At 36.1% G+C, this 25970-nt stretch overlaps 2 protein-coding genes across 4 annotated transcripts in view; one reads left to right on the forward strand and one right to left on the reverse strand.

Moving 5' to 3' along the window:
- The window catches only part of GLRX2 (glutaredoxin 2), a 17971-nt gene extending 6997 nt beyond the window's left edge, over nt 1-10974 (forward strand). Inside the window, exon 5 of the mRNA XM_024130702.3 lies at nt 10837-10974. Within this exon, the coding sequence (XP_023986470.2) occupies nt 10837-10883 (47 nt within the window). The 3' untranslated portion in view covers nt 10884-10974. The remainder of the gene's footprint in view (nt 1-10836) is intronic.
- RO60 (Ro60, Y RNA binding protein) overlaps nt 5318-25970 on the reverse strand; it is a 26891-nt gene continuing 6238 nt past the window's right edge. For all 3 annotated transcript variants that reach the window (XM_024130701.3, XM_028488302.2, XM_007116793.3), the window contains exons 2-9: nt 21766-22365; nt 16948-17168; nt 15914-16060; nt 15524-15661; nt 12053-12169; nt 11249-11362; nt 10819-10965; nt 5318-9320 (exon numbers count right to left, since the gene is read on the reverse strand). In XM_024130701.3, coding sequence (XP_023986469.1) covers nt 9168-9320; nt 10819-10965; nt 11249-11362; nt 12053-12169; nt 15524-15661; nt 15914-16060; nt 16948-17168; nt 21766-22345 — 1617 coding nt within the window. In that variant the 5' untranslated portion in view covers nt 22346-22365 and the 3' untranslated portion in view covers nt 5318-9167. The remainder of the gene's footprint in view (nt 9321-10818; nt 10966-11248; nt 11363-12052; nt 12170-15523; nt 15662-15913; nt 16061-16947; nt 17169-21765; nt 22366-25970) is intronic.

Raw genomic sequence — 25970 nt, forward strand, 5'->3', positions numbered from 1 at the left:
AGCCTGCGCGTCCGGAGCCTGTGCTCCGCAACGGGAGAGGCTGCAGCAGTGAGAGGCCCGCGTACCAGAAAAAAAAAAAAGAGAAAAGCGGTGAGCGTCTGCTTTCTGGTCAAGATGGATCAGAGAACTGGGATAGTCCTGCAGAAAACAGCTGGTAGCTTTTTTTGCCATTTGCCCTCAATGATGCTTCCTACATGGTCTATTCAGCTGTCGTTAGACCTTGATAAAGCAAGAATTTGGACTATTTCATTCTCACGTGATAAGTTATAACTGGAATGGAACAGTGGAGGCATTCCTTTAGCCCTTTATTTTGCATTGTGTCATGATGCAAAATTCTTGCGTGCTTGCTATGCTCTGTTAGAGAGTAGAGGAAATCTGTTCCCTCGTGTGATATTGTGATTTATATTGAATATATATTTGGTCTTCATGCCATTCCTAGCACACAGCTGAAACCCCTGGAATTTCCTGTGAGAAGATTAAATTGTCTTTGGTTATGTTAATGAGGTGTTTTTTGGAAAGCTCCTGAGGATGGAGGCTGGTTGCCTGGGGAAGCTTGTGATTAGAAGGTTGGAAATATCAGCCCTACCTCCGACCTCTGGGGAAGGGAGAAGGGCTGGAGATTGCGTTCAATCATCAATGGCTAATCAATCCTGCCTGCGTAATGAAGCCTCTGTAAAAACCCAAAAGGACAGGATTCGTGAAGCTCCCTGGTTGGTGAAAACGTGGAGATTGGGGGAGAACAAAGTGCCCAGAGAGAACACGGAAGCTCTCCCCTTTCCCCATACTTTGCTCTATACTTCTCTTACTACTGGCTGTTCCTGAGTTAGAGGCTTTTATCGTAAACTGGAAATCCAGAAAGTAAAATGTTATCTCTGAGTTCTGTTAGCTGCTCTAGCAAACGAATCAAAGCCAAGGAGGGAGGGAGAGGGTTGGTGGAATCCCGTCTTTATCTGGTTGGGAAAAGCACTGGCGACCACCTGGACTTGAGATTGGCATCTGAAGTGAGGGCTGGAGGGGACAGTCTTGTGGGTCTGAGCAGCTGCCGCGATGACAGGCCAATCCTGGCTGACCGAGGATTTAACTAGCTGTGCAGGGGCTAGTTACAAAGCCGAGGGTTAACAGGAAGAGATTTTGATAGGGGACTGTAACAGATTCTCAGTGGAAAAACTCATATAATTGGTGCTGGGGATGAGGGTTTCAGCATAAATTTGGGGGAGACACATTCAGTCCATGACACCATAAATTACAGCTAGATAAAAGTATATATACATATATATATATAAAGTATAATATAAACCTAAGGCAAAACTAGGTATGAGGGGTTTCAGCAGCTCTGTTTTCTTTCCAAAACCACAGGTTAGAAAGAAAATCATGACCAGTTTAAGGAAAAGTAATGATACCGTTTTTTTTTTGGTGCTCTATTTTTAATGTTAAGATCTGAAAGACATACTGTTTAATATTTTAAAAATGGGCCATTTGTTTTCTTACTTTATCACTAATCAACTTACACATAAATTGCCAAGATATTTAATTGGGAAGCTGAAAAGCTGCTGAGAAAAAAAGGGGTCATTTGTTTGTTTAAATATATCTGGATTTTATTATTTACTAATATTTTTAAAAATACTATTTGAACGTAGTTTTTAAAGGCAAGTTTTCTTGATAAGGTTTAAAGTAAAGTTTTTTGAAGTTTAGTTTTCTTCATCTATGAGGAAATGTATACAGTTGACCTCTGGAACAACGCAGGGGTTAGGGGCTCCAACCCCCACCTTGAAAATCCAAGTATAATTTATAGTCAGCCCTCTGCATCCAAGGTTCTGCATGCCCAGATTCAACCGACCGCTGTTCAAGGGTCCAACCAGCCGTTCAAGGGTCCACTGTAGTTTGTGATCTTCCTTTCTCCATACAACTGTTCACTGTCATCTTTAAATGGAGAACTATAAAATCGAGCAAATATTCAAAGTTTTGGCGGGTATATTCATATGTAACTTGTTCTCAATCTTCTTCATAACCTACAGCTCAGATCTTAGAACTTTTAATATGAAAGTCTTATGGGAATTCAGAGAAAAGAAATTTCTGCAAATTGGCACTTAAATATTTTTATTTGCATAGTTGACTTTTGGTGTTAACTTTTCCCAAAGGCAACTTTTTTCTTACTTTTAAAATTTTTTATTGAAGTATAGTTGATTTACAATGTTGGATTAGTTTCAGGTATACAGCAGAGTGATTCGGTTAGATATATATATCCATTCTTTTTCAGATCCTTTTCCCTTATAGGTTATTACAAAGTATTGAGTATAGTTCCCTGTGCTATACAGTAGGTCCTTGTTGGTTATCTATTTTGTATATAGTAGTGTGTGTATGTTCATCTCAAACTCCTAATTTATCCCTCTCCCACTCCCAAAGGCAACTTTGAATTTTTTTTCACAAAAGAATCCTGTTTTAAACTCTTTAAGAATATGCACCTTTATTAAATCCAGTCGTTTTGATCCTATAATTAATATCCATTGGAAAAGAATCCCCAACCACATATTTTTAAATAATTAAGTAATAGTTATATACAAGTAGAGGCATTTTAAGACCAATATGAATGGTCAAACCTTAATTTCATCTTATTCAAATATTATAAGATTGCTAAGAGACTTACATTTTATAAGGCATATAATAACCTTAAAATTCTTCTTTAAAGAAATGGAAAGACAATTACTTGATGTGCATAGTTTATTTGGTACATCTATCAGTTTTTACAATAATACAAGTGACCAGAAACAGTTCACATTGTGCCCACCTGCACTCCATGTCTAAAATGATTTATCCAGTATGGGGTTTTGCAGGGCTAGAAGGGAGAGTCCAGATTTCACAGTATCGGTGAAAACTGTTTTGTCATGAAATAAATTTCATACATTAGTATTTCATCCATTTTCTATCAGAAGACAGCAGAATTACATTGCTAGGTATGTTATTTACAGTGAAAACTTGGAAGACTCAACAAAGTTATCAGTGAGTTGATCAACAACAGGCCTAGGAAACCCCCTGCCCCTCCTTTCAGCATCCCTTTCCTTTGAAATGGAACTTGTTATAAATTGAACTTTATATACTTTTAAGCACCAGCTTGACAATTTAAAGTGTTCTCTCATTTTTATAAAATATTCCTGCTTTGAAAGGCAAAGTGAATGTAAAAATGTGAACGTAATTAAACATCACTGGCCTGGATACTTTTTATTGCAATAGTCGCAATGTCTTACAACTATATTCACTTCTTTGAATGAATTTGCTGGTAGGCTTGAAACAAAATATTTGCCTTTTGTCTTGAAAAATTCCCTTAAAAAATTAATCATTTTTGGAACTGTACAACTATATTTTTCATTCAGAGTGTTTAAATATGCAACTTGGTCCTTGGAGATCAGTTACAGAGTCCAGCTTCCTGGATAATTTGTTATACAAAACAATAAAAAACCTTAAACTACCACAAAATATTACTGATGTTAACAGTCATGTATGTATAACACATCAGTGTCCCTAGATTATCCTGTTAACGGGTGCTTAAACAGCTAATGTACAATCAGGTTTTAAAACTTAATAATTAAATTTCCATTCTTTATGTAAAAGAGAAAGCTGTAAAATACCTTTCGAGTTCTATACTTCAGAAACACTGACACTATTAAGGCATTACTTAATGAACAGACCCTATGCAAAGTACGTATGCCTGTGTTGGAGAGCTAGTCATATTTTAAGGCAGTCAGAAGGCTCATTTTTTTTCACTTTAAGGCTCTTGCATACTTAATTTTATTCTATGCAGCCATTAGTATGTATAATTTAAATATTTATTGAGTGGTCAAATATGGAAATCAAAGCCTTTATATAAAGCAAATGGACAGTTTAGAACTAGATTATAACACCTCTTCCCCATTCAATTTTTTTAAAAAAGATGATTTCATATATCTCATCTCTTGGAGAATTTCTTCACTATCAGAAGCTGGCAATAAAAGGAAGAAAATATAACTCAAATGCTTTACAAGTTATGTCTAGTCACACCATACCGAATTGCAAGCAGTCCATCTTTAGAATAATAGTGAACAAAAACACTTTTTCTTGGTTACTATTCATTAATTGTATACTACGTTTAATTTGGCTATCTATGGATTCTAAACAGTTTACATTTCAAATAAAGCCTAATAAGTAATTTAAACAGAAGTTTCAATACAATGATTGTATTGATATAATATTCCATCAATTATGTGGTAATGATATATAGCAAGACTTTAACCTCATTTACTACACTTAACAATCCAAGTATTCATTAAGTGAAGCCAGCGAAGTGTAGCTAACTTACTATTTCTTTTGTTCAAGAACAGATTCTGATAACTTCTAAAAGCAGAGAAATTTAAATATATTTTAAAATGAAGTATATTATCACTTGTGTTCATAAAATTAATATGACACATGGTGGTGCTAAATTAAATAGAAGCAAAGGGAAAAATCTCCTTAGGCTCAGAAACATCTTTTCATTGTATTTACAAAATTAATTCTCATTGAAAATAATCACCTTAATTTTAGTAACTGAATTTTGGAACGTAACTCCTAAGTTTGTTTCTTTCTACCAATTTCCTGTATAATTTGGTATTTTCAGGGTTTAGGAAAATGTGTCATTTATTATAATTCTATTCAGACAGTAAGTTTAACTACATTATTAGTTTTCTACATGAAAAATATTACCATAGGATTAATTTTTAAATTAACTTCATAATAATTTTTCAAAAGCAAATAAAACACCAATTAAAAAAATGTTGAATGTGGATACATGTCATTTACAAGACCTTTTATGCTACAAGCCATGTATATATAAGCTCTGAGAAGTATTTGGTAGACAAAGATTTTGTGGGTAGTCTTATAATTATGGAAATATGAGCACTGAGACATGCTATTTTCTGAAAGAGTATTCACTTATTTTTCAACGAGTGCTTTTTCTAAGAGCTAGGTACATCTATAATTGCAAACAAAGGCTGAATAACTGATCCTATTCAAAGGCCACAAAATTTCTGCAAACATCTAATATAAAAGGTATACAATATAACTTGATTTGGGGAAAGAATTTATCAATTTAATTACTGTTCCAGGAGACCTGCCCATTATTAATTTGAAAACAATATGACCTTAAATCTATATGGGACAAAAAGCAATCTGCAAGATGTATCCCAAACCTAAATACGGGTGACTTTCCTATCATTTATTTTATTACTCAGGTACAGCAGGACTAGAAAAACAGAAGACAAAAATGTCAGAAGAAAGGAGTTTTAAAAGAAAAAAAAAAAAGGTATAGAAGGAATCTTCCAACAAATAAGGGACTAGGGAGCAAGTAACTGGGATATATACTAAATTAAACGCATACAGTAAATACAACTAATGAAATAGTTTAACTTATCTTTTTTCTAATTCTCCCTTGTGCATGTTTATATTGAAGCTATCTGACATTTCTCTAGAGGGGATATAGCCTTAACGAATCACCGAAGTCTGTGGTATACAAGACCAGAATTTTTCATTTGTGATTACTAACTGTAAGGGACTCATCAAGAGATCTGTGGGTATATCATCTTTAGGTCAAATTGAAATAAGTCCAATAAGTGATCACAATCATTTCCCTTTAATTATTTAGATGTAGCTTTACTGTGCTTCTAAAGATGTTTCTTACTTAATTGTCAGATCCTCAAATTTATTCAGAAATTCTATCTTAAATTTCCAAAATAATTTTAAATTGTTTTGCAGAAAAAAATCCTGATTAACTGATATTCTATCATTTGTAGATTTACCTATTATTTTAAAAGATTAAGCAAATGTTTGTAAGACCATCTTCTCATTTAGAGTATGAGTTAGTTTTTCTTGATCTATCTAATGGAATATATTCCTTCTTTCTCTTATCAGAGAAGAGTGACTTCTTTAGTCATTACCTTTACTGTTAAAATTTTTTTTCCACATTTTCCCATTCAGAACAGGAGTGTTTAAAAAAATTATTGAGCCTACTGAGCTGTTTTTCTAAAACATTTTATCTTTCAAAACATATATCCTATTAAAAGTGTTTTTAATTTTTAAAAAAAGTTCTAATTTCTTTGCAAGTCTTCTTCCCAATTTCAAGTTTTATACAGATATAAAATCATTGATTCGTCTATGATCCAAGCATCAGATATGTTACTTTTTAAAGATAGCAAAATTGAAGCACATAGGTTAAGGTGGTTGTCTACAGTCACACAGTAAGTTAGATAAAGCAAAAGAGGCTCCAGAAGGGCACAAATCCCACGCACTAGTGTCTTCCTCACCAATATTTCCTAAAATGATTACTAAACTAAATAATACATAAGTGTTAATAAGTGGAATTTCCAAGAAATTTCAACTAACAGGGATAGGGTAGGATCATAAGATTCGGTTTTGTTTTACTAATTACAACTATATCCTGAAAATATTTACATATTTTCTAGGAAATAAAGTTTACTTTTCTCAAGATTGTTTTTTAGAAGCAACATTTTCCTAATCAGCAGTAATGCTAGAAGTAATTGAGAAAATAAAACTTCTTTATCACTTGAGTACATTTTATTCATAATGAGGTAAAGTTTTTTTATTCTTTCTATATGACTATGTTATATAGCAATACAGGTTATTAAGACATTAATTGTGCTTGAGGGTTACTATGAACTACAGAAGTATACATGTTCACAAGTTCTGTTTTTCTACTCCTAAAGCAATCATGTATATACGTTATTTCCTAATACCTAAAAAGATAAAAGTCTTGAATAATTCTGTTTTATCACCTACTCTTGTAAGTCAATGTCTTCCCATTTTGTGGGGAAGTGAACACTGGAATGGGAATGAAGAGACCAAGGTTTCTAGATCTACTAGATCTAGGGCTCCAAAGTCACACTCTCTCAGACCATGGACCCCTAACCTAACTCAAACAATTACCTTTTAAATTTCTAAGGTTTCTTCCAGCTCGAAAGCTCCATGATTTGAAAATAAAGCTACCTTCAGTGGTGGCTTTTAGTTTTTTCTTTCTCAAATCTTACCATTTAATAGACTTACCTATGTGACTTCAAAAAAGTCACATCTAATCTTACTTCTCTGATGGATTTAATATTAGTTCCTAAACATAGCTGTCTAAAAACAATATAGAAATAGTGTTTAACTGAAGGAAATAAACGTTTATACTATATTCCACTTTCTATTAGGAATAAAAAGTTAGATCATGTTATAATTTTTAATTTAAGAAGATTTGGGGTTTACTTAAAGAATTCAAGTACTATTACAAAATTCTGTTAGGTTCTTTAAACTTTAAATTCAATCTGAACATAAATTTTAATGTATCAAAAGTAGCTAACATGTCAAATCCAATGCCTGACAGAGGATAAAAAACAAAGATATCAGAAGCCATGTATTTTTTTTGGGGTGGGGGCGGGTAGTGGTGCTACTAGCTTTGCTGACAAAAAAATCAGGTAAATCATAATATTTACAAATTGCTACCCGTGGCCTTGAAGGAAGAGCTACATATCAGACAAGGCCAGCATTAATATATCAAATAAGTTTGAAAGGAACATAGTCTTGTTACGCCCAGAGCCCAAATTTCTCATGAAACAGAAGAAAATACACAAATTTTAACATTACTTAAGTCCCCTGCCCCGCAAAACAAAACCTCTAACCCCCAAGCACGTGAAAGTATAATTTACATTTACTAGTTTGACTTTTCATATAATATTGAGAAGGGCTTTATAAATCCCCAGTAAATCTTTAAATACATTTAAAGAACAATACATAAAAACTGAAGTTTTATGTGCACATTATCTTAGACAGCCATGATATAATTATGAGCAAATATACTGGCAGTTCAACAGGTTAAACCTCCCCACAAAGAAGGGATACTTGCTCAAGAAAATAATGCACTTTATAATGAACAGGAAGTTTAATATACACAAATAAAATAGAAAAAATTAATTTCTTACAGACTGGTTAGTGATAATATGCCACACAAAAATTGCCTTTATTACCTTGCTTTATTTTTTTTTATACTATCAAAAAAGAATGTTTTGTCACAAATGAATAATGGACAAAGCCACAGATGAATAATGGACAAAGAGAGAGGAGGCCACTAACATGTTTACAATTAGAAATATCTAAAACCCATTTACAATTGGCTAAAAAAATAGATAAAAGTAATTAAAACAATATTTTTAAAGTAAGGAAAAAGCTAATCTGCCTATGTTTGAGATTTTAATTGTCATACTTTCAGATTATGAATAGGGGGAGTTAAATGCTTGAAATATCTGTTTTCATTTAAGGGAATGAAAAAAAAAAGTGTGCATACATGTGGCTATGTTGTTATAAGCCAGAGGAAAATGTCAAGTCATGCCCCTCACTCACAGCAATAAACAAACAAAAGCAAACCAAAATAGACTTCCTCAGCTGACACAAACTTCAGATCTCTTCTCAGGGGTTTCCCTTATGTTTCTGGTTAATGGTAACAATTCTACAAGTGTAAATTAAACCACAGAAACAAAATATCTTTTTCACTGACTGAGAAAGCTGCTATTTATGTGACTGTAGAAAACTGTTAGAGGAATTTGTAAAACTCATTCATAATCAAATGTCTTTGTTTTTTTTGTTTGTTTTTTTAACCCCCTTGGTATAAAAGTTTACAAATGAGTTTTATATTCCATCACAGTTACATGGTCCAGTGCATTTCAGAATATTTGGACATTATCAAAGTTGTCCTTTACCAATGAAAACATTTAAGAAAACTTTAGGCATTTCTCAAATAAGTAACATGATATGGAACTACTTACACTTTTGGCTCTCTCTTAAGTACAAATGTGATTATTCACCAAAGCAAAACTGTTTGACTATTTTACAGTCTCTCAACAAGAAGTTCTCTATTAGATAGAGGGGGCTACAGTGTATTCTGAAGCTATTTCCCAAGACCTAGTTTAACAGACAGAAAGAACTTTGGGCTCATCTTATTGTTCCTTCCTTTTTTTTTTTTTTTTTTTTTTGGTAAGGTAAACTTTCCATTATGCACATACTATACCATCATCCTACTGTCTTTCATTGGATTAAGATTAGCTGGGAAGTAGCGGTGTATTAGCGAGATCACTGATGGCAATGGACCTCTTAGACTGTGCTGGTGCTTATGATTAAATCATATCTAATGTGAAACTTCGAATCACGTCCAGAGCTCCAGTATCAAAGCCACACATATCCAACATGCCTCTATCATCTGGGTCTGCAATGGTAAAACCATTTGATGTCATTCCACAAACAATCAACTTAGCTGGAATATCCATATTCTGTAGGAAAAGATCAAAAATATTTTAAAAATAGTATGTAAGCAAAATTTAACCTGAAATTAAAACACTTTAAATTCTATCACAGCTTTTCATTACAAAGCCAATTTGTTTTTCCTCCATAAAATCTCAATCTTCTGGGGCCAGACTATGTGATCTTCAGAAGAATAGAACGTTAATAAACGTGTCAAGAACCTGCCTGAAATTCCTGCTTCTTTGTTCAATAGTTATTAGTCATTTTACGGGCACAGAACACATTCCTGAGCGGCATAGGGACTGTGTACTTACGAAACTATTCAGGATATTCAGGGGCATGACATTTTTACCAGCATGTCAAACCCTGAGGCAGTATGTAAGGATGTATATAAGGAAACAGTTCCCTGGGGTTATCGATTTTTGGTTTATGACTTTGCTATGTATAACATATACATCACATGTAATAACCTGTTCTCTACAGCTATGATTTCAGGCTAAAATAATTGAGTTTTTGAGAAAAACCAACAATCAATGAGTGTGCACTATGTCAGACACCATGAGCTCTTTAGGCAATTTATCTAATGTAATTGTTATAACAACCGTAAAAGCTAAGTAGTACTTTTAACAACTATGGCACATATCACAGTAGTGATATACTACTATGACATGTATCAGTTAAATATTGATAATTCACTTGGATCCACAGTTAGTACAACGAGAAAGGCCCAGGGCTCAGAACCCAGGCTGTCTTGACTCCGAATTCCGTTCTCTCACTTGTTCTCAAACTTAAGCATACATTAGAATCCCCGGAAGGGCTTGTTAAAACACAGTCCCACCCCAGAGTTCCTGATTTAGCAGGTCTCCCATGGGGCCCAGGAATATTCATTTCTAACAAGGTGCCAGGTGATGCTAAGGCTGCTAGTAGGGAAATCACACTTTGAGAACCACTGCTCTTCATCAAGCTCTATTTCCACTTCCGGTCACACTCGCCACAATTCAAGTGCTCCACAGGCCACGTGACTGGTAGATTTCATACTGGATAGTGCATATATAGAACAATTCCATCATTTCAGAAAGCTCAACTAGAGAGCACTGATTAGAACACAGAAATACCCATAAAGCTTAAAACACAGATTACAGCTTTGCTTTAGGTTTATGTAATCCTTAGCAAAACTCAGAAATGATGCTTTAATTTTTCAAGGAGCACACTGAATCACTAAAAATTTACAGTTGAGGTAACAAACATTTTGATTATTATTGAAAATACTGTTTGCAAAGGATATTAAAATGTATGGAACTGGAACTGGTTGAAATAAATTATATATGTGTAGGCAGTACTTCCTTATTTCCAGAACTGGTGTTATATTCCTATACAAAGGTACAGAACTACTGAGTCCAGAACTGGCGTTAACATTCCTATACAAAGGTACAGAACTACCTTCAGTATCACTTTTTGAAAAATATAGTGAATGTTTGAGAATTGAATCTTATTTGGGGTGAGAAAGAATATTAGAGTTTATCTTACCTTTCGATATTCCCTCAGAGCAACGGCAGGATGGACATGTCCAGCAAAGGTCTCGTTATCAGTGAATACTATGAAGACATCGGCAGCTGTATTTGTGTTTTGAGCCCAGATCATTGGAAGAGAGCAATCAGTTCCACCTGCTGGGATCTAACTCGGAAAAAAAACATGGATAAGAATACAAGAAAATGCCCTCATTTCTGTACTGACGTGTCTGAAATAATTAAATACTTAAAAATACTATTTTATAGGTTATTTTGTTTAGACCCAATATATAGGCTTTCCCAAAGCTTGTAAATATATTTCTGATTGTGTGTTCATGAGAAAGTTGAGATGAAACAATTTGTTCTCACAAATTTATTAATATCAGGAATGACATCAATAAATTTTTATATAATACATGTTAAGTAAACTGAATAAAACAGTTTCTTACCTGGCTCATAGCCATTAAAACCTGTTGTAAGGTCATATCTGTAGTCACTGGACATGGTACCATTTCATCTGAAAAAGCAACTATATGAGAATCTTTTTCTGTTCGTGTGACAACCTGAAAAATTCAATGGTAGTAATTTTCAGTAGATTTGGGGGAAACAAATACAGTATCTTGAAGTTCATCTTTAAAAGAAAATACCCTATGATGCTTACTTTTATTTCTAAACTTATATTACTGTGTTTGGAAACTACACAGTAACAGTGGTATAACTTTCAAAGTACTTTCACAAACTCTTATAAAAAAACTGGTTTTCACAACAATCCTTTGAAGCAAATAGAGTATATATTATTCTTCTCATTTTATTAAATAAGGAATAAACCACAGAAGAGAAGCTAAGAAGCTCGCCTATGGTTCATTTACTTGTTATTCAGCGACAGAGTCAGGCTAGAACAGGTCTCCTGGCTGTTATTATTAGTTCCTGATCTTTTAACATCTATATTCATTAATAATTTCTCTAAGCATTATCTATTTCCTTAAAAATACTGGTAATATTTAATCTGTTGTTGTAAAATTAAAATTTCTACTCTGACTTTTTTTTAGACATGCTTTTTCAATGTACCTACAATATTGTATATACCTAAGTATAAAAGTATATACAAGTATACTCAAGTATATATATAATACTTAAAGCTTTGCTTAAAACAAGTGAAAATATAATTCTTGATCATATCCAACTTTATAGTTTTGTCCCAGGGTAAACATGTTTAGGGTGGCAGAATCCTGAATTGTCTTAGGTGTTCTCACCATGCACATTGCTGCGGCTACTGTGCTAGCGTTGAGTACACTACCCAAAACTCTTTGGTTCATAGAAGCACTGACATCAATTGCCAGTAAGAAACGCTTTCCAGCTGGCTCAACTGTCTAAAGAGAAAACAAAACCAAACAATCATTAAAAGCAATCAAAGAAATTATAAGTAGATTAAATTTCTAACGAATCATATTTACTTAATTTTCATTCAAAAGACTAAGATAAAAGGCCTGATTTTTTTTTTTTTTTTTTTTTTTTTTTTTTTTTTGCGGTGCACGGGCCTCTCACTGTTGTGGCCTCTCCCGTTGCGGAGCACAGGCTCCGGACGCGCAGGCCCAGCGGCCATGGCTCACGGGCCCAGCCGCTCCGCGGCATGCGGGATCCTCCCAGACCGGGGCGCGAACCCGTGTCCCCTGCATCGGCAGGCGGACTCTCAACCACTGCGCCACCAGGGAAGCCCCAAAGGCCTGATTTTTGATTTACCAATTGACAATTACAAATGCTTAGTTTTACTAGAGGTAAAACAAAGGAAATAAGATGGCCTATTTAGTAATTTAAAGAAGTTATCATCTTCCTTTCTTTTTAATCTTTCCACAGGAAGTAAAGTGGGAATTTCTAGCAAGAAAGTTTTTTGTGGTAAAATACAAATAACATAAAATTTAGTTTTAATCATTTTTAAGTGTACAATTCAGTGGCATTAAGTACATTCAGAATGTTATGTAACCACTATTACTATCTATTTCCAGAACTTTCTCATCATCCCAAACAGAAGCTCTGTACCCACTAACAGTACTCCCCATTCCCACCTCCCTCTAGCCCTAGACGACTTCTATTTTACTTTCTTTATCCATGAATCTGCATATTCTAGAAACCTCATGAGTGGAATCATAGAATTCTTGTCCTTTTGTGTCTGGCTTATTTCACCTAGCACAGTGTTTTCAAGGTTCATTCATGTTGTAGCATCTTTCAAATTCTACTACTTTGTAAGGCTGAATACTCCACTATATGTATATAGCATATTTCGTTTATCCATTCATCTCTTGATGAATACTTGGGTTGTTTCCACCTTTTTGCTGCTGTGAATAATGCTTGTATCAACATCTATGTACAAGTATCTGTATGAGTTCCTGTATTCAATTCTTTTGGGTAATATATACAGGTGGTGGAATTGCTGGATGGCCAGAGCCACACAACTAAGTGTGAAGTGGCATCTCATTGTGGTTTTCATTTGCATTTGCCTGATGACTAATGATACTGAGCATCTTTCCATGTGCTTAACTGGCCATTTGTTTACCCTCCTTGGAGAAATGTCTGTTCAAGTACTTTGCCCATTTTTGAACTGGGTTGTTTATACCTTTACTGTTGAGTTGTAGGAGTTATCTACATATATATTCTGGACATTAAACCCCTGCAAGATAGACGATCTGCAAATATTTTCTTTTCTGCAGGTTATCTTTTCACTCACTTGATAGTGTCCTTTGATGCAGAGAAGATTTAAATTTTGATGAAGTCCAATTTATCTACTTTTTCTTCTGTTGTCTGTGTTTTTGGTATCATATCTAAGAATCTATTGCCAAACCCAATGTAATGAAGCTTTTACAGTATGTCTTGTTTTAAGAGTTTTATAGTTTTAGCTCTTATATGTAGGTCACTGATCCACTTTGAGTTAAATTTTGTATGTCGTGTAAAGTAATGGTCCAACTTCATACTTTTGCATGTGGCTATCCAGTTTTCCCAGCGCCATTTGTTAAAGACTATCTTTTCCCCATTGAACTGTGTTGACACTCTAGTCAAAATCAATTGACTGTATATCTGAGAGTTTAATTCTAGGCTCTCTATTCTATTCCATTGGTCTATATGTCTATTTATACTACACTGTTTTGATTACTGTAGCTTTGTAGTAATTTTTGAAATCCTAAGTTTGGAAGTGTGGGTCTTCCAACTTTCTTTTCAAGATTGGGGTCCTTTGAGAGTCCATATAAATTTTAGGATGGGTTTTTCTATTTCTGCTAAACTTGCCATAGGGATTGCACTTAATCTGTAGACTGCTTTGGGTAGTACTGGCATCTTAACATTATTAAATCTTCCAAACTATGAACATAGGATGTCTTCCCATTTATTTATTTCTTCTTAAATTTCTTTCAGTACTGTTTTGCACTTTCAGTATATAAGTCTTACATTCCTTAGTTAAACTTATTCCAAAGTCTTTCATTATTATTATTATTTTTTTTTTTTTGTGGTACGCAGGCCTCTCACTGTCGTGGCCTCTCCCGTTGCGGAGCACAGGCTCCGGATGCGCAGGCTCAGCGGCCATGGCTCACGGGCCCAGCCGCTCCGCGGCACGTGGGATCTTCCCGGGCCGGGGCATGAACCTGTGTCCCCTGCATCGACAGGCAGACTCTCAACTACTGCGCCACCAGGGAAGCCCCTTTCATTATTTTTGATGCTACTGTAAATGGAAATGTTTTCTTAACTTTGTTTTGAACTGGTCACTGCTACTATATAGAAATACTGCTGATCTTTGCCTGTTGAATTTATATCCTGGAACTCTGCTGAATCCATGTTAGCTCTAGTATTGTTTTGTGGATTCTTTACGGTTTTCTGCATATAAGATCATGGCATCTGAGAACAGAGATAATTTTCAATCTGGATGCCTTTTATTTCTTTTCCTTTCCTAACTGCTAGAACTTCCAGTATATACGGAATCAAAGTGTTTGAAAAAGTGGGCATCCTTGTCTCATTCTTAAGGGAAATGATTTCAGTCTTTTACCGCTGAGTATAATAGCTGTGGGTTTTTTACATATGACCTTTACCACACTGAGGAAGTTCACTTGTATTTCTAGTTTACTGTTTTTTTTTTTTTTAAATCAGGAAGGGTATTGAATTTTGTCAAATGCTTTTTCTGCATCAATTGAGATATCATGTTGTCTTTTAATGTGATGTATTACATTGATTTTTCTTATATTGAATGATCCTTGTATCTTGAGGATAAGTCTCACTTGTATAATCTCTTTAATCTGCTGCTGAATTTGGCTGCTAGTATTCTGTTGAATAGCAAGACATTTTTAAAACCAAAACTTTTAACTTATGATTCTGATATAGAATTTCCATTCCTAAAAAAATTACTTCCTATCAAGACAGAAGAGATCTACTACTGATTAATGGAAAAATAGAGGACAGAGGACCAAGTCATAGGATTCCAGAGGAATGCAAATTTTTTAATTTGGTAACTTAAAACTTATCAAAATGATCTTAGGATAACTGGTTGTTGTCCAAAGGTAGAGAGAAATACTTTATTCATAAGCTTACAATGTTAATTATATATTCATTTTCAAATGAACTAAGAAAAAAATGAATATCTAATCAAAAATGGTTAAACTACTAATATTATCTTTAAAATGTGTTTTTACAAAAGATATTAAATCCTAACTGGGTCTTTTGTTTTAAAATAAAAATCAAACCATTACCTTAAATGTTTTGTAAAAAGCGGCATCCAAAGCTTGCAAAATTTCTTCATCAGGGCACCACTTCAGTTTTCCTCTGAGCCCATGACCTGTTTTGTAAGTTTCTAATGCAATTAAAACATGAAATGGATGTATACGAGCCTAGAAACACAACAAAGACAGAAAGCAAATGTCAAATTCAAGTGAAAAACAGTAACTATTTCTTTTAGATTTTTGTTATTATGGCTAAAAAATCTATTTCATAAAGAAAAGAGAAAAATGAGGACATATTAATCTTAGATTTAAGAGTCAGTGCAACTTGGTCTCTGAATACCTAAAAAACGTGCCGACTGCATTTCCAAAATTTAGGAGCCAACTTTTTCAATTAGTAGTAGTTAACAAGGTAATGCTTACCTTTTTTAACAGTTTTTCATTACACAGCTTTTCACATACTAAAGACACTTCTGAGTTTCCTGGTTCAAGCACTGAATTAGCAGTCATCTTTCCAAGATTCCTTAGTAATGCTGTAAGAGGCATTTCTTGTAACAAAGCCTTCCATACCTATTGCAATAACACAGGTAGAAATATAAGGAATTAAGGGTAAATGAATATGTATAACATAGCTGTATCAATTAATAACATAGACTTTAAGGCTTTCTTTGGGGGTTCAGAGCACATTCTAAATAAAAATTTGTGTGAACTGGTCAAAGGCTCATCAAATAAAATAACTTGCTCTTTACGAGGGTAAGAAAGTGACGTATATTTTGTAAAGGAATTGCATATAAGAATTTTATTTATTTATTTTAATTAGTGAGGCAAATTAACCAGCACATTTTCTGGAGTGAAACTAATATTTATAAAATGCCAACTACATCTGGGCATTGTGTTAGGTGTTTTAAATAAACGTTAATTTTAAGATATATTTAAATTACTTTTTTTAGGAAATCCCCTGGCAGTCCAGTGGTTAGGACTCAGTATTTTCACTGCTGGGGCCCAGGTTCAATCCCTGCTTGGGGAGCTAAGACCCTGCAAACTGTGTGGTGGGACCAAAAAAAAAAAAAAAAATTTTTTTAAATAATTATTATTATTATTATTATTTTTGTGTGTGGTACGGGGGCCTCTCACTGTTGTGGCCTCTCCTGTTGCGGAGCACAGGCTCCGGACACTCAGGCTCAGCGGCCATGGCTCATGGGCCCAGCCGCTCCGCGGCATGTGGGATCTTCCCGGACCAGGGCACAAACCCATGTCCCCTGCATCGTTAGGCCGGGTTCCAACCCCTGCGCCCAACCCATGTCCCCTGCATCGTCAGGCGGACTCTCAACCACTGCGCCACCAGGGAAGCCCTAAGTATTATTTTTTAAAAGCATTACCCACAATTTATCCTTTTAATACACAGCATAAGTTCCTCATGTTTAATCACATGCTTTAACATATTATAATTTGCTTACCTCTTTAGACTTTAAGTGATTTGTTAGGAGATGCTCCCTAACCAGTCTGTGTTCTTCTATCAGATGAATGACTTCCAGTTCATCTTTTGTGTGCTTCACTTTCTCTACAGCCTCCAGATACTTTAATAATTTCTCAGTCTCCACAGAAAGTGCTTTTTCTTTATACATTTCATGGACCTCTTTCCAGCCCTTTGTAATATATTTGGTAACAATAGCAAGTCCTGTAACAAAATAAAGAATTAAAAAGGCATGTAAGATTATAAGGTAAAGAACAGGACATGTTATGGAGAACGCATTATGTGAAAGGCACACCTAGATACAAGGGAGTTTAAGCCGACATGCTACTTTCTATGATATGACAAACACGTTTAAGCCAGTGGAGTCTGCTAATTTTGCCTATTCCATCAAAACTGCTTCAGCGTGAGACTTTGGAGGAAAAGCTCCAATATCCTAAGTCATTTCACTACTGAGCTTTTATTTATTTTTTTGAAGCACTAGCATTAGAACCTTTGGTACACAGTGCCTATCTAAGGTCCACAATCTCAGAACTCACAAAAGTACAGATCTACTTCAATTAATCTCATATTCACTTGCCCCTTTAGCTGCTAAATAAATACGCATTATAAACTGTAGAGATAAGTAGAAGTAGACAGGTAGGTACGCAATTTGTGATTTTTTTTTAATAGCTGAGAAAGTATTACAGGCCAAACTTTTTAAAAAGGGAAAATAATGTGTTCATTTCTTCTACAATTCCTTTCAATAGTTGAAAGAGCTTTCAGTTGGGGGACGGTGAGGAAACCTGGGTTCTAGCTTACATATTGCCAATAAATGGCTGTGTGATCTTTCTAGCCTTAGTTTCCACTTCTGTAAAAGGGGGGGAGGGGACAGACTGAATTATTAAATTCCAGGGTCTATGGGGGAATGGTAGGTAAAGTAAATAAATGAACGAGGCCACTGATAGAAGAGAAAGTGGTTAGCACTGTGGTGAACTAAAGACAGAATGCCCTGACAAATGTTTTAGTAAAATTTTGGCTCACTGCTGCCAAAAAACCGTATTTTCAAAAGAAGGCACAATATGGATTTTTATGTGATGTTGCGAAAGAGTTCATTTTTTTCTAAAATATGGTGCAGGCCAAATAAAATACATCTCTAAGGCAGATTGAGCCTATGTGCTATTTCTGAACTCTGATTTAAATAACTTGATCAAAAGTTAGTACTAACATGCAGGAACTTCTAAAGTATTGTGACTCTTGCTATCTTACAGATCTTAGTACAAAATCTTACATTGCCTTAAATGAGTTAATGTTTCATGTGAGCATGTTTTCTATTCTTTCCAACTAAAATAAAACTTTCAGGGGCTTCCCTGGTGGCGCAGTGGTTGAGAGTCCGCCTGCCGATGCAGAGGACACAGGTTCGTGCCCTGGTCCGGGAAGATCCCACATGCCGCAGAGTGGCTGGGCCCGTGAGCCATGGCCGCTGAGCCTGCGCGTCCAGAGCCTGCGCTCCACAACGGGAGAGGCCACAACAGAGAGAGGCCCGCGTGCCGCAAAAATAAATAAATAAATAAATAAAACTTTCGGGGCTTCCCTCGTGGCGCAGTGGTTACAAATCTGCCTGCCAACACAGGGGACACGGGTTTGAGCCCTGGTCTGGGAAGATCCCACATGCCGTGGAGCAACTAAGCCCATGTGCCACAACTACTGAGCCTGTGCTTTCTAAAGCCCGAGCACCTAGAGCCCGTGCTCCGCAACAAGAGAAGCCACCACAACATAAAGCCTGTACACTGCAATGGAGAAGCCCCCGCTCACCACAACTAGAGAAAGCCCGTGCACAGCAACGAAGACCCAACGCAGCCAAAAATAAATTAATTTATGTAAAAAAAAAAAAAAACTTTCAGAAAGTTTGTCTTATTATTATTTTTGTCTTCCTCAAGTCCTAGAATTGTGTTGGCCACACAGTAGGTACACAATAAACACCTGATTAGTTGAATCACACTTTGAATTGTTTTATCTGTTTAAATACACATTTCAGTTACTTATTTGGTAACTTAAGAGTTTGTTTCCAAACACTAGGCTCTGAGAAGCCTAAGGATCTTCTACACCTAAACATATTGCTATTATTACAAGGTTTCAAGTATGAGTTCTGCCCTCAAAAATCTAGAATTGAAGAATCCTAGCCCTCAAAAATCTAGAATTGAAGAATCCTATGTGTGGAACTAAGTTTAGGGTATATCTACTAACTTCTCAATTTATAGACCAAGAATTCAAAACCCAGAATAACTATTTGCACAAATTCAGAAACTAATTTTTCCAATTTGAACTAGCACTTAGGCCCACACCACCACATAGTGTCTCAATCGACAAATAAAGCTGGATCCCTACAGCCTCCTCAAACTGGAGCAAAGATTTAAAGAAACTTTTAAAGTTAAAAAAATTAAGCCATGAACATGTTAGGAAAAAAAAACACAGGTACGGGGGCTTCCCTGGTGGTGCAGTGGTTGAGAATCCGCCTGCCGATGCAGGGGACGCGGGTTCGTGCCCCGCTCCGGGAGGATCCCGCAGGCCGCGGAGTGGCTGGGCCCGTGAGCCATGGCCGCTGAGCCTGCGCGTCCGGAGCCTGTGCTCCGCAACGGGAGAGGCCACAACAGTGAGAGGCCCGCGTACCACAAAAAAAAAGAAAACAAAACACAGGTAAATATTTTTATGACTTTAGGTTGGAAATGGCCCTTTTAAACCTAACATACAATAACAACGTATTAACAAAGGCAGATAAGTTTGATGACATTAAAATTCCAAACTTCACTGTGCCAGAAACCCCCTCCATCAAAAAACGAAAAGACAAAGAAAAAAAATGGGGGAAAAATGCATGCAATGTATATAATAATAAATTATTAATTCCTATACTTGGTTTTCCAAGTTCTGAGAACAGTGCCCATCTACAGTAGGTGTTCAATAAATATTTGTTGAATGAATGGTGACTATAATTATTGCTATTTTTATAATATTAAAAATAGCAACTTGATAGATAAAAAGAAAAAGATACAATATAATCCATGAAAAATACAAATAATCAATAAGCACATGAAAAGTTGAGCTTTCGCCCAAATACATAAATTCAAGTAACAAGATAAAATTTTTCACCTATCATTGGCAAAGATTAAAAAACACTGGTAAATAGTCAGTGTTCAAACGTGGGGAAAGGGGCCACTTTCATATCCTCTTTGTGGATTTAGGCATTACAGAAATGATAGAAACATTTATATTAACCAAGTTTTTTCACTGTAGTATTTTTGTAATAGTATAAAAAAAACAGAAGCTACTTAACTGTCATCAGTAAGAGACTAGCTACATAAATTATATTCATATAATGGTACACATGCAATTATTTCTACTGACCTGAAAAAAATCAATATACTTTTAACCGAAACAAAGAAGATATATAAAATTTTAAAAAATAAAACATAGTAAACATTTAGGAAAAATCGGGAGTAATATACAACCTATGTATAGAGATTTCTTTTGAAGGGCAAGACTACTTTCAGCATTATATTTTTGGTATTATCCAGCTACTTCAAAACAAGCATGTAGGGAATTCCCTGGCAGTCCCATGGCAGGACTCGTGCTTTCACTGCTGAGGGCGCAGGTTCAACCCCAGGTCAGGGAACTAAGATGCCACAAGCTGCGTATGGAATGAATGAATGAATGAATGAATAAGTAAACAAAACAAGCATGTAATTTCTAATAAAAAATCAAAATATAAACGTGTTTATACACATAAATGTTTGCAGTAATTTACTGCTTAAACTTCATTTGAAAAAGTCCATTTATAATAAAAAAAAAAGGGATAAATTAAGAATTACTGAGGAGATACTATGTATGAAGGTATCATTACACAAGCTATGTGGGAGGGAGGGGAGGGAACCAACACTGCCCTTTACTCCCTGCCAGGAACTGTGGAAGTATTGTAATACACACTATCACATTTAGTCACAATAATTTTAACAGTTATTCCTTTTCTATCTTCTTTAATAGATGAAGATACAGAAACTCAGAAAGATTTAAAGTTACTTGGTGTAAGGACACAAAGTAATAAGTAGAACTGAAATTTGAACCCATCTGAGGGGCTGTCTTTTCAAGTTTCACTTCTGCTGTAAAAAAAAAAAATGTCAAATTTGGACATGTTCATTTTGTGAAAGTTCACACTTAAAATTATTCCCGTGCAAAAGTTTTTCTTATTTCCCTTCTAAGAAGGACTAAAGAGTCATTGTAGACCCAACTAACTTTTCAAGTCTCTTCCCACAGACATAGAAAAACTGCCCCAAGTTACCATGACCCCTGGCTGACTGCGTGGAGACAACTAACGTCCTGAATTGTTAAGTTCAGCACTACTTTGGGTGGCCTTTAGGTTCCACGGAACATATGTCCTAGGAAGACAGGGAGGGAAAAAAGGGGCTAAAGCAGTACAGCCTGGCTATCTGCCATTTATTGGCTAAGAGCCGTTTTGATTCCTACAACTTTAATCATATCCATGCTGCTTTCACAGTCCATAATCAAGGGGGTGAGCATTCTAGTTAGCATGGTGACATTTTAAGATTTAGAATATCAAGCTGCAAATCCGTCATTTGATTCTTGATCATTAATATCTAGGTGTTTAATTCCAGGTTGGCATTAAACATATATTAATTAATCAATGTGTTCTGAGAATTAAAGGCTATTTCTAGAAAATATTACACAACTGTCTTATGTCAAATAAAAATTTGCTATTTGTTGGATATCAGCACCTCACCCCCCCACCCCCCCGTGAAGATCTTACGCTTACCTTCACTGGAAGGTTTAAGATGCGACAATCTTAACAGATCTTTGTGGGACCAGCCATTTCTTTGTTTATATTTTGTGACGGCCAGGGCAAGGGCCATGCCACCTTTTCCATTGTACCAGTCTGCTACGGCCTTCCGGAGGGCGCGACCCCACATGCCACATTTCATGCTTTCCTTTAGATCTTTCTTAAATTGTATAAAAGTAAAGAGATGTGTAGGAATGCGACAAACTTCAGAAATAGCTTTGAAAGCGGCTTGTTTTGTGCTTATGTCGGAACACTGGGAACAAATGGCAAGGGCAAAGAGCATAGGCTCCTGCTTTGCAGTTCTGCCTTCTTGACTAAATGACTTTATTTCCTGTATCACTTCACATCCTCTGCCATCTTCAATCAATCTAATTAAAGCTTCAGCATTCTCAAGGCCCAACTTCTGTTCTTTGATAGAGTAAGTCCCACCTTCAGAACCAAAACACAAGAACCGCTGCAGCCGATTCATATCAGTGACTTGCCACACATATCCATCTTCAGAATTGGCTATCTGCTTCTCATTCAGTGGCTGCATTTGGTTTACCAATTCCTCCATTTTTCTGTCTTTTAGGAAACCTGTCGAAAAGCAAAATGTTTTTTTAGCTAGAAACAAGAAAATTCTAAAAAGGAAAATTATTTATTAATCTATGCTTATTGAAATCTGCCATGAAATCTTTTAATTTAAAAATATTTCTTAAGGTCAGTAACCGGTGGTATAACGATCAGAAGCAAGAGCTAAGAAGTCGCCTTTTTGAGGTATAGCTTGTTGCTTCAGAGACTGAGCAGGCAGCTCAGCATGGAGTCTAGAGGACCAGACGGAGGAGAATAAAAGGGGCAGCAATAGTCACTGACACAGACGGGGGATGGCACTCCCTTTACTTCCTGAATAACCGTGTAGACATTTTTGATTGTGTATCCAACATCTGTTCCTCCCTTCCCCCTTCTCTTATCCTCTTTCTGGTAGTAATGCCCTTCAAGGGACATTCCCCAGCCCCAAGGGATGAATCCTGATTGCTCTAAGCCAGTGGTTCTCAAACTCTGTGTGCATCAAAATTACTTGAAGTGCTAGTTAAAACACAAGATGATGGGTTCCACCCCCACTCCCACCCCCGCCCCGAAGTTTCTGTCATAATTCAGTATGTCTGGTTGAGGCCTAAGCATTCATACTTATCACAAGTTCCCAGGTGATGCTCTCATTCCTCTTGTCATGTGACTGGTACAGATATTGGGCAAGTATCACAACTCCCACCAGTGAGACATGATAAGTCTGCTGGTAATACTTATGAGGTTTTCTTCCTTCTTAAAAAGGGGCTTGGGCTCTTAAAAAGGAATGGTCCCCTTTCTGCCTTGACATACTCATCTACACATGATGCCTGAAGTGGTGTCAACTATCTTGAGCCATAGGGATGCCAGTTTAAGAAGACAAACTAATTTAAAAGGATGGAAGCACCAGAAAGAAAAAAAAAAGAAGGAATCTGGGTCATTGATATCATCAAGTTACTGCCCTACTTAGAAATGTCCTAATGTATCATAAGTATATCCTTATTGTTTAAGCCATTGATCAGTTTTCTGTTACCTGTAGCTGAGAGCATGCTAACTGATTAACATCCTGTATCAACAGTGCTCATTTATAGTTTACTTCATCTGTGACTACCCACATTTTCCTCCTTCCATTATCTCTGAAGCTACCAGAACTAGCTGTCTGGCAGCAATATCCCTTTTTCTCCTCCAAAGGGAGTAACCACAATCATCCACTACTTTATCGGTCCACCGCTACTCTCACTATAGGACAGCTGTTTATCTTCAGGTTTCCTGCTTGGGCCACTACAGTGCACTGGGCTTCTCCCCATGGCAATCAACCAACAAAAAATCCTCAACCAGCATTTACTGCACACTGTGTGTAAGGCATGAAAGATATTTCTGTTCCATTAAGAAGATTTTTAAAACTTTTTTTCCTGCCCTCAGGGAAATCACAGTCTATCTGATGAGGTAGAAATTTATACATAATACAAAGCAAACTGTAGTCAAGTGCTTTAACAGAAAAGTGAATGAGCAGAGGAAGATAAAATAATGCTGTCTGCTCAATAATCCAGGAAGACTGAAAAACTGGCATATAAAGTTTGGGGAACACATTCCAGGAAGGGGTATATGAAATCTTGCTCTGTGTCTTGAAATTTTAGAAAAGGAACTAAATATACTGCAAAGAAATGCTGACAGGTAAGGTAGTAGCTTAAAGAGGAACAAAGGTAAAAGATATTTTGTTTTGAAGATGATACAAGCTTGAGCATGTTTATATACTGTGGGGAAGGCTAAAGACAGAATCCTGGTGAATATTAACAATTAAAAAATAGCTAAGGAGAAAAGGGCCCCTTAAAGAAGAAAGAGAAGGAGAGGCACAGAGACTTAAAATCAGGAGAGAGTGGCACTGTAGGCCACAAGGAAGAGAATTTCACGGTGTGAATGGCTGGTAACGTCAAATGCTCAGCAATCCAGTAAGTAAGGCTGAAGCTGGCAACAGGAACGCTGAGGAAAGGCAATCACAGCCAGGCGCTGCGAGGAACGGCTTGATTCTAGTGAGGTCAGGAGGGCGTGCAGCGATGCAGAGACTTCACAGGTGGACTACTCTTGCACAGAAGCAAAGCTCTAAAGGGCAGGTAAGAGAGAAGGCAGGAGCTAGAGGGAAAATCTTTTTACCTTTTCAGATGAGAGGACACTGAGGTTGAGGTTCAAAGTTCAATTTGGAGAGGTGAAGACAGCAGAGAAAGGGCGTAAGTGAGGGAATGAGATCCCTGAAAGAAGCTTCAGAGCATCCAGGCTGAGACTAGCCCTTGACAGCAAAAGAGTATCTCCTTCACTAAGGGTGAAGGTTATGGGTAATGATCCGTTTGAGGGAGAAAGAGGAGTAAAGAAATTGAGGGAGTTCTCAATGCGGGGAAATTGGGTGAGTCAGGGAGCAATGAAAGATGGGTCTCAGAGGGGGGAACACACAATGGTGCAGAGATAAGTGCTGGGAAGAAAGCCTCACATTTTGAATGTGACTGAGGGGGACAGTGATTTGAATTGTGCTGGAAACAGCAGTGTCAATATTCCAAATAAAGCTCTGACATAAAGTAGTTTATGTCAGTGCAGGCCTAGGCTTCAGGTGGTGTCAGAGACGAAATGATCATATTATATTAGTCATTATGGACAGATTTATAGTGACTGAGTACAGCACAGGCTGAAACTCCTGGTGCAGTGGATGTTGCTTTTTCTATGTATTCGTACCCCCTTTTCAATATGGCATTTACCTCTGCCTTTCAATCCAAAAAGGCTAAGAGCCTTCTCAAAGATTGATAACATTAATTGCTAATTCCAGTAGAAATTTTTTGACATTGCTGGCCTCTCCTTTAGATTTAACAAAACACACTCTCTCTGGTGTTACCTCAACCTGGCTATTCCTGCTTATTAGTCGTATTTGTTAAATGAATAATTTTGAGAAGACATTCAATTATCAGATTATACTACACCAGTTTTCCTGCACCAAGGCCCAAGTGGTGAGATTTCAAGGTCCCAATATAAACCTCAAAACCTCCTGCTCTCCAAGTTCTTTCCCTTATATTATTCTTTGTGAGCATGTCCAGCTAACATCAATGGTTCCCTTGAGAAAAGGGACCAGGCCTTATTTGTGTATCCCTCCTCTAGAACACCATTTTAAAGTAATTCCTAATATATATTTAAGGATAACTAAGCAGCATTAAAGTTGATTTTCTGAACCATTTTTCTAAGTATTATGCATGACTGGCTTTTCTTTCCTGTAATACATTTACTTTGAAAATAAGTCTCAATGTATGCAATTAAAAACATAATTCAAGCCTTTAACATAAATTCTGTAGCCAGGATAAAATAATTAATGTACTACATGCAGGTAATAGAAATACAATTAAGAAAAATAAAATATGAAAAAGTTACAAAGAGAAAGTAATGAGTACTGAGTAAAAATGTCACCTGAGAACAGTATTTCTCTGTAAGTTCTTCTAATATGTTTAATATTAGGTATTCAAGTATCTTTTGTAAAGCAAGCAGAAAAATGAACTTCTAAATCTAGAGAGGATGCCTAAAAAAGAAATCCCTAAATGTAATCCTTGTAATCCCTACTATAAGAAATGAATTATTTATTCATAGCTATACCAATGGAATCTTCC

This window comes from Physeter macrocephalus, chromosome 4, assembly GCF_002837175.3.
Source record: "Physeter macrocephalus isolate SW-GA chromosome 4, ASM283717v5, whole genome shotgun sequence".
Classification (NCBI taxonomy): Eukaryota; Metazoa; Chordata; class Mammalia; order Artiodactyla; family Physeteridae; genus Physeter; species Physeter macrocephalus.